Source organism: Bombus vancouverensis, chromosome 8, assembly GCF_051014615.1.
Source record: "Bombus vancouverensis nearcticus chromosome 8, iyBomVanc1_principal, whole genome shotgun sequence".
NCBI classification, from domain to species: domain Eukaryota; kingdom Metazoa; phylum Arthropoda; class Insecta; order Hymenoptera; family Apidae; genus Bombus; species Bombus vancouverensis.
This window is the reverse complement of record NC_134918.1, coordinates 16557356-16566645: the sequence shown is the minus strand read 5'-3', so window position 1 is coordinate 16566645 and position 9290 is coordinate 16557356. Positions and strand designations below refer to the sequence as shown.

At 33.5% G+C, this 9290-nt stretch overlaps 1 protein-coding gene across 1 annotated transcript in view; it reads right to left on the bottom strand.

Moving 5' to 3' along the window:
* Positions 1 to 5: 5 nt before the first annotated feature.
* The window catches only part of LOC117159636 (uncharacterized), a 558819-nt gene continuing 549534 nt past the window's right edge, over positions 6 to 9290 (bottom strand). Inside the window, exon 13 of the mRNA XM_076620942.1 lies at positions 6 to 9178. Coding sequence (XP_076477057.1) covers positions 9157 to 9178 — 22 coding nt within the window. The 3' untranslated portion in view covers positions 6 to 9156. The remainder of the gene's footprint in view (positions 9179 to 9290) is intronic.

The following is a 9290-nucleotide window of genomic DNA, read 5'->3' as shown; positions in this document are numbered from 1 at the left end:
TTGGAGAAACGTCCATTAATCTGTAGTTTATTTCGTAAGACATCATCGTTTCTACAATAATTGTAATTGTTGTCTTGTCGCTGTTACATGTTTGAGCCTATTTATGTACAATAGTCCCAACATATTCGGTTTGATGAAAACGAAAAGCGCTGAAACCAAAATTTTCCACGTATTTTGGATAATAAAAATCGATGTACAAACGATGAGACGAATACGACAGAAAGAAAAATGGTATAAAGGTTTCGGTAATCTATGTTACGAGATTTGCAAAAAGTTATGTAACATTAGTACGAAATCGTTGTACGTAATCTACTTAGGCTGATCGATCGACAGCTGGATCATCTATAAACAATTCTTGTTTTATTGACTTTATTGCAACATTGGCAGTTATTCAGTTGTATGGATTTATTCTCGCTTCTTGCCATTGTATATTATATTTGTCTTTGTAAAATTAGATAAAAATAATAATTATCGAGAAATCACAGGAAATTGGTTGATGAAATACTAGAATGAAAAAAAGACTGTACGATTATTATAAATTTTAAAATGATGATGAATATTTTTTCCACTTTCATTAGGTATATGTACTGAACTTTATCACGATGATTTTTATATTGAATTATAGAATAAACTATATAGAATGAAATTGGAAAATAATGTAAAAATTGTACATTCTCTATTGGGAATACAAAATTTAGAGATATTTAATGTAAGATAGATTTAAATAGAAAGAAATGGCAACTGATGAACGAAAAGATAACAAAGACAAATTGTCATGCATCGTTCCATATTTTCTCCATACATTACGAATTCGATTACTTTCGAACTAACAGTTGTATAAATTGAATATCCTAAATATATTGACAAGTATGTTTCTTATTTTAAAGACTTTCGACTATAGAATTGTAAACGGTAAAAAAAAGGGAGAATCGAGCTGTCGATTGTTCAACTAGTTACATGGATTTTCTCATTTCAATATCGAATCTAAAAAAACATCGTTAAATTCGATCGATGAAAATCTGCAACGATCGATTTTGTTCCTATCTTTTTTTAATTTTTTTTTCTTTTCCTGTTTCTTTTTTTTATAGTAGGATTGAGTTTTTAAATGTTCGACCCTTCACTGGGAAAGGAACAACGATCGTCACGAGATTATTCTGGATGGAATCGACGGGGAAATATAATAAAGAAAATTACACGCAAGCGAAATCGGCGAATGAAATAACACGCTGACCTACATAAAACTCTTTATCGTGCAATTATAAACGCCTTATAATTAAGGGAATGTCGACCAAAAATACGCTTAACACGAAACTTAACGTTAATTCTAACTCGAATACTCTTAATTTAGGCATAACGCGATACGTGTTCTGACTCGATAAGAAAACGTGGCACTTATTTCAATTTAAAGATTATTTAATAAAAAGATTTTCTTGATGTAAGGAAATTAAAACAACATTTTGGATGTAGATTTGTTTCCTTAAAAGTTAATAACAAGTGAAAACAAATAAATAAATGTAGTAAGATGTTTAAGATCATCGTACTTGAATAATATTTAAAAAATTCAATTTTGAATATCCCACGAATTTTCTCCGATTGTAACGATAGAGTTTTTATAAAATAAAATCCATAAAATAGCTCACTTATAAAAGGATTATTAAATTAATCGTTATTCTTGGTTTACAGTCGACCATTTCTCAACTTCATCTACAGTTTACATACATCCTGCATGATGTACTTGAAAAATAAATTAAGAAAAATAAAATAATAAAAAATTCTGCGATGTAAAAGATGCAACAAAATGTCCTGACACTGAAAACCACTGATCCGAGTAAATTAATCTCGGAACTGCGCAAATCTTTGAAACCAAAATACACAGTTTTAATTAAGCTTTAACACGATTGTATACTTTTAATTTAAATTGCAATATTACAATTAATATGTAACAGAATATTAAATAAAAGTCTTTCCTCTACCGATCCGTAAAAATTCTTCTCAAAGAGGCTACAAAAGGAATCCAAAATGAAGTGAAATAAAAACAGGATTTTACATAAATTTTAAATTCTTAACTCGTAGAATCACAAATATATCATAAAAGAATTCTTAATTAAGACATTGTAACACAAGTGCTCGTGTTTTCGAATCGCGACGCGAACACGACCACGGACCTCCGACTAACGATCTAGTGACTAGACAGTAAGCAAGTGTGTTCGTATTCTCTCCGAATCAATCAATCAATCAATCAATCATTCAAAGGTGAATGTAGTTCTTGTGTACTAGAAGGTATCGTTAGGCGATCTCGGATCGATCGATCGGCGATTAACGTGGTCGACAGGCCTCGATTCTCTATGTCGACGCACGACGGCATCGAAGAAAACACGAAGGAACCACATTTCACGTGATACCTTCGTTTTTTTCACGCCGTGGCTCCTCCATTAAATTCGGTTACGACCTATCCAACCTTACACCCTAGATAACGCATAGATATACGCATATGTTTATGTGTCATATAATTATATATATATACACGACTTTCCTTTTTATGTACAGAATCGCAACTATTAGGGTTAATCGTTACGTAGTTCAATGTCCTTGCGGATTCATTAAAACGGGACAGAAAGACGCGTGCCAGCGTGTTTCAGACTCTCCGCCCTTTTTATAATTATCCCTTTAATCTCTCGTTTGAAGATCGATTTCACACGACGCTCGATCGATTTCCCTGGCTCTGGTCGTCGAAAATTCGCCTCGTCGTCGTTTCGAACACGCTTTCCCTTCGTCACTTTCGTGCTAGAAAAATCGTAGAAAAAAGCGATCGCTAGAAAATATCGCGACGACCATTCGCTTCGTCGTGAAATCAAAGTTAAGTCCACGCGAAATCAGTCGAGACGGCTGTGAAAAAGAATCGTCTGGCTGCCGAAACGAGATCATCGTACATTTCTCCCTTGATACAAGCAAAAGGTACCTTCTTATTATACGTATAAGATGCAGGGTGATTTTTTAGTTGGTCAAGTCATAACGTGCAAGATTGCCATCCGTAATAGGATACTGTTAATACTTAGCATACCTAATTTGAATTGTTTCTTTAATTGAAATATTTCAATTAGTGTCACTGCGTGTCACTATGATGAGATCTGCAGCATTGAAAGCGTTAAGCAGTTTGAAGATGATTACAATTTTATAATTGATATTATAAATAAAATGTCTTTTTTTATATAATATATGTGTTTATATATGTCAGCGATATCAGATTTTGTATGTATTTTATATGCATGTAACGACTTAAGCCTTTGGCTCATTGAAGATAAGAGGTTGAAAGCCATTACTCTGAAGTAATGTGAAAGCAGTCGAAGAAGAGTAAGTGGTCTTGATAGACGATTAAACAAATTTGAGAAAAAGAGAAGAAAATGTGTCCTAACACTGAGTGTACGTGATTGGAACCCAATATCGACCTTCTAGGATCCATAGATCCTAGATTAGGGTACGAACGACTTATATAAGTATACTACATATAATATGAAAACGCGACAGTGTACGATCCGCAATGTGATTGGCGCCACTGCCTTTGAATTTTTTTCAACTAACGAAAAAATCACCTTGTATAAGAAGGTATCGCATATACTTTCGTATAAGGGAATTGCATATAATTTTTAGTTATAATATTTTGTTCGGGGAGAACGTGAACGTCTCCGAGGTGGATCGCGGACCTTGGCAAGTTAATGATCGTTCGGATGGGTGTGTAGTATTACAGAGATTCCTCTCTTGGAATATTGACAACGCGATGCGCTTACAACGATAACACTCGTTAACTATTTACTCCTTACTATAAGTTCGACAGATTAATCGTGTTATGGTTTATGATAAACGTGCATGGATAATTGTCGACTGTTCGTTACAATTCTAACGTGAGAACGTTCTCGGGATGGCCAGACTCATTCCTTGATTTATTTGAGCGATATTTTTTGAGATGGAGTTTTTTTTTTGTGTAGAGTTGACTTTTATGTTAGTTTTATAAAATCGATGGAGAAAGAGATGAGATATCGTCGTGAATATTTACAGGTGTGGTGAAGTGTTTATAAAGAAAATTTTGTAAAAATTGAACGTGATTTTAGTGAAAGAAGGATTGCAAAAGTCAATTGTGAATTTTGTAATGAATTGTGATACTTTACGAATGGAACGATGGATTCTGATAGCGAATGTACGTGTTGCGATGGAAGTATTGAATTACTTTAGAACTTTAAATAGTTACTATTTTACGTGGATGTAATCTAGTTCTTTCGTTAACAAATTATTTAAGTAAACACTTGTCTATTATTTTTCTCGTTATTACATGTCAAATAAGTGATTCATACGAGCGTTTTAATATTAAAAGATAGTAACAATTTTTACAAATACGAAAGTTCCTGATAAAAATAACATTGTATTACACAATTTAAAATATATACATATATACTCATATGACAATTGTGTAAATAAGATTAAATAGATATTTACACAGGCACCTAATAGTTCTAGAGGTTCAATTTGAACTAGATCAAGGGGATGATCAAATCGATTCGTTATCTAAATTACATTTCGATTAAGTCGAATGATGGACTGGATTATGTTGGATGGTAGGTGTAAGTTAGGACTGAATTACATCTAGATTAGATTCAGAGGTAAATTGGGCTTGGTTTATGTATGGTCACTGAATGTTTTATGAATTGTGTTATATAAATTAATATAACATACTATAATCGAATTAATCCACCAAAATATTAAGTTAGAATTTTTTCATTACATCCACCATCGATTTTGTCATTTTTTAATATTTTAATACCTTCATCAACACGTACGATAATTTTCGTCAAAATTAAATTATCCTAATGTTACTAAAAACTTACGTTAGAACGATTGTTGTAATATCGTTTGAATTCCTCGGAATATACATCTATGATGATTTTTATCAAACGATTTCCAAAGAAAGGAGTCTGGCGTATAACATATCCCCGATTTTGGTGGCTCGATCAATGAATTATACTTTCTTTATTACGCGATCTTCGCGTAGACTCTGGTTCGTCCTCGTACATACGACGCTACTCTGTTGCATATGATACACGTTTGTTTCTCTTTTTCTGATTCTCGTACTGAGAGAACGGCGAGCAAGATACATTTATCGAAGGTGCTAACACCTACGAGAAACGTTTACTGTTTATTGTGACGCGAAACAGAGCGTTAAAGATACTTCGTTATAAATAAACGGATAAACATCGTGCGTTAGATAAGTATAGAAAAATATTCTGCGATAATAAAATATTGCATATTGTATAACACCGTGGCTATCTAAGAAAAATCCGTTAAGTTTATTTTTAATTGAAGTTATTCATTTTGAAATTGTAGGATATACAAGATTGTAGGAAATTGAAAAATTGTATAAAATATAATATAACGATGGATAATCGTATTTTTAAAAGAGAATGTCATAGTTTCAAATTATACAACAATCTGTAATTCAATGTAATCTTCTCATTCTTCCAGGATGAAAAATAATAGAACAGAAATTTTTATATTTCTTGTGAAAAAAAGGAAAGTATTTTTCTCAAAACCTCAATTTTAGAACTTACAGAATTTTCCTTCTACATCCATAATACGATCGCATAAATAACACAGGAACAGTAAAAAAGAGATACACTAGACTACAATCTAAAAGCTGAAGGCAAGAAGAGCTGCCTCTGATTCGTTTAAATACTTTTCACCCAATATCTATACAACAAACTCACGAAAATAATACTACAAACGTATAACAAAAGATTTGTACACATTTACTGAATACGTTATTTAAAACTCCTACGAAATAGTTCGTTTACTCAAACACAAGCTCAACTTGTCTTAAAGAACTCGCCGTGCAGGGAGTGCAAAAGAAAACGTACAATACGTTCGTATAAATAATTAAATTAAAATAGAACAATGTACAAATACATTTTATCGCGTGTGAATGCGTACTTTCATAGTATTTAAACTGCGAAACAATTTTTTACATACGATGAAAATAATTAATCAAGCGAATAATTAGATACATCGTATATCTTGCAGATATTTTAAATAAAAATAACAAATTATTTGATACGTTGTACGCAGCTCGTAATTATAACTAGACGCAAATCGTCTAGATTAGCCTTAAATGCCTAATGACTGCAAAGGTGTTTCTCTCAGTACGCGAAGCTACGAGTTAGCGAGCGGAAAATTCGACAGTCTGCCTTTGCGTTTCCTCCATTTAGATCGCGATCGTTGGATCACGATTCACGATTTTTCGGTTACCTTCTTGAAAAAACGAACTCTTGGTCCCTATATTTTTCTCAAAACACCTTCGCCCTCAGTTCGTCCATTTATCTCTGCGTTTCTTCCTTTTGTATCGCGAGTTCATTCGGAGAACAAATAAAAGGAAAAGAAAAAGTCATTACCTTATTACTGGGCTCGATTTCGGACAGATCGATCATACTCTGTTCAAACTTGTTCAAAAATACGAAGTTAGATTTTAACGGTGACGCGCGCGTTTCAAACGTTTTCTCTTCTTTTTCAGCTGATATTCAGTAGAGAGACAAGAACTTTTCGATTCTTGTAGAAGCACACGAAGATATACGGATACCATAGGTGAAAGACGTGATAAGTCATATTTCTCGTTTTTAATAGCCGTTCAAGTTCAAAGAGTAGCTTCGAAATTATATTTTTAAAAAGCTTATTTCACTTAGCAAAATATTCCTTGAGATAATTCTTACAGGTTCCCGGCTCTTCTGTCATGAAAAAAATGTTTTATAGAAAAAGGAAACTTAGTTTTTTTAACATCATGGAAAGCCTTTCATGTTGTTAAACTTTAACTTTCGTTACTAATATCTAACGGAGAATTGGCAGAAATAGATTTACCACATTTTTCCCTTTTGATTTTCATATACAAATAAAAGTGAGTTCTCGAGTGAAATTTTCTCGATACGCTGAACCTTCGATTAACTTTTTATAATGTATCACATACAACATACACAGCGAGCTAAAAATCAATCTATCAAACGACGTACGCGTTAACGTCGCCGCTAAAATTACCGCAAGCCAAATGAAACTTTTAACGTTAAGCTTTTAACGATATTCCAAAATTGCTTCGATTTAATATTTACATCACCGTGCGTAAATATCCAGATACTTTGATCGATTTGTGGTAACAGTGCATGAATTTAATCAAAGTATACAAATTAGTGATGAATTATTATATGAGTAACTAGAAGAAGCACTTGTTACCTTTTATGAAATCACCAAAGCATAAATCTAAACTATCCATTAAAAAACATGGCACTAATATGTTTTAACGATTTGCAAAAATCAATTAGCAAGGATCATAATGATGTAAGTCAGTTCACTGTTAGTTTATAAAAGCTTGATTGTATTTCATTAAATTATGAAAGTATATTATGATAGAGAATAAAACTGGAACTTAATTAATTATGAAACTAAAGAGACAATACATTTAAAAGTTAAAACACGTGATTGTTAAAATTTTGACTTACAGCATTATGCTAATACGCAGCATATTGTACGTAGTTATAATAATTATAAAGGATAAAACCATCGCCCATTGATTTATCCGTAATTTTCTACTTAAAATATATTCTGTTGAAAATAACCAGGTATCTGGATACTTCTCAGCGGTAATATACATATGTATGTAAAATAAAAATTCTAATGAACATATCTCCATTAGGTAGACGCGAATGAAACGGTTCACCGAGACCAAAAAAGATTTACTCTTACACGAGGATTTTTTATTCGCGAAAAAAGTACAGACGAACGTATTTAAAAAAAAGGAGAGAAATTGTAATCTCGCGCTCGTCACCGCGTGAACACTCGAAAAAACCCAAACGACATCGTCAACATTGGGACAATGGAAACGCTTTTTGAAAAGCTGCAAACGGCATAAAGCCGCGCGCGTTACTACCGGGTCGTGTCCTCTCTTACTGATCTTGTCAAACGTTTCTCCTCTCTATCTTTCCCTTTCCTCTCTTCGTCTTTCTCGTTCGTTAAGTACGTGCACGACGACCGTCGTCTGTTACTAACGTGTAACCTAGAACCTTAAAAACGACAACGTTCGAGCTTACTCTACAGGAACGAACCTATTTTCTTCTTTTTTATTATTTTTCCATTATCCTCTGTTCCACACCTAGGAGTTTTGTTAGCGTATATCAAAAGGACTATGTACAAAAAGGGTCGGCCAAAATGTACGAAACGATTCCTCGAAAACGAATGTTCACGAGGCTGTGCCACAATTGTGAAATTTTCGCGATCGAGGAACGATTCTTCGTTCGGCCTCGGGCTTAGGAACTATACTTACTGCTACGCGATACTGTTCAATGAATTTTTTTTTTTCATGTTCGTACTAACAGATCAGCTTCGTTTTCAGTGTATACCGAAGTACGCTTGATCGATAGACGATTTCAATCGGTGCAATCGATCTCTGTTTCCTTTGTTCGAACTTTGGAATCTTAGAGTCGCCTCTTCGAGCAGTTTTTACCTATGATGTCTCTTTCTTTGAAGAGCGCTCTTTGCTTCGATGTATGTAATGCAACAACACTGTGAATGGAACACGATCGAATATTTATTTCGATCTTCTAAATTCGATTCGAAGATTCGGTCTGATGAGATTTCATTTCGATAAAATTTAAGTCGTATTGATATACGTATAATATTGTTCTACGTAATATACGACTGAAAAGTGTAATAAAGTATTTGATAAATTGGTGGTTAAGAGAAATGGAATTCGAAGTTGAGAGCATTTTATAGAAAGTGTCGAGACGATTGCACTGATCGTTTTAGTACACTTAAAGGGTGTCCTTAAATGACGCGAGATCACTACGATGAATCATTGTTTTTCTTCTTCTCTTTTGTCGTTCGCGAGCAAATCGCTACAATTTGAATTTTCTTCTTTTTCTTACGTTTCGTCATCGTACGGGTGTCTCTTGTTCACGATTTCGATGTTCTTCTCTCTTTTTCGCTGTTTTCTCGCTGGATGTTACTTGCTTAAGCTCGTTTTCCCTTTTCGTAAGAGAGATTCGTGGCTGATTAATTGTTTGGAACGAAGTTTAGAAGAGTGCGTCTATCTCAGTATCGCTCCCATTCGACGCGTTGCATGATTGCTCTTTTTCACTGAGCGTTCAGTTCAGACCTGCCGAGAGGAAGTTGAAGAAAACGAACGTGATTTAGTGCGACTGAAAGCTGTGTTTTAATTAAATGTCAGATTTGTGTCGAATAAGATATTAAATAAATAAAAACGATAA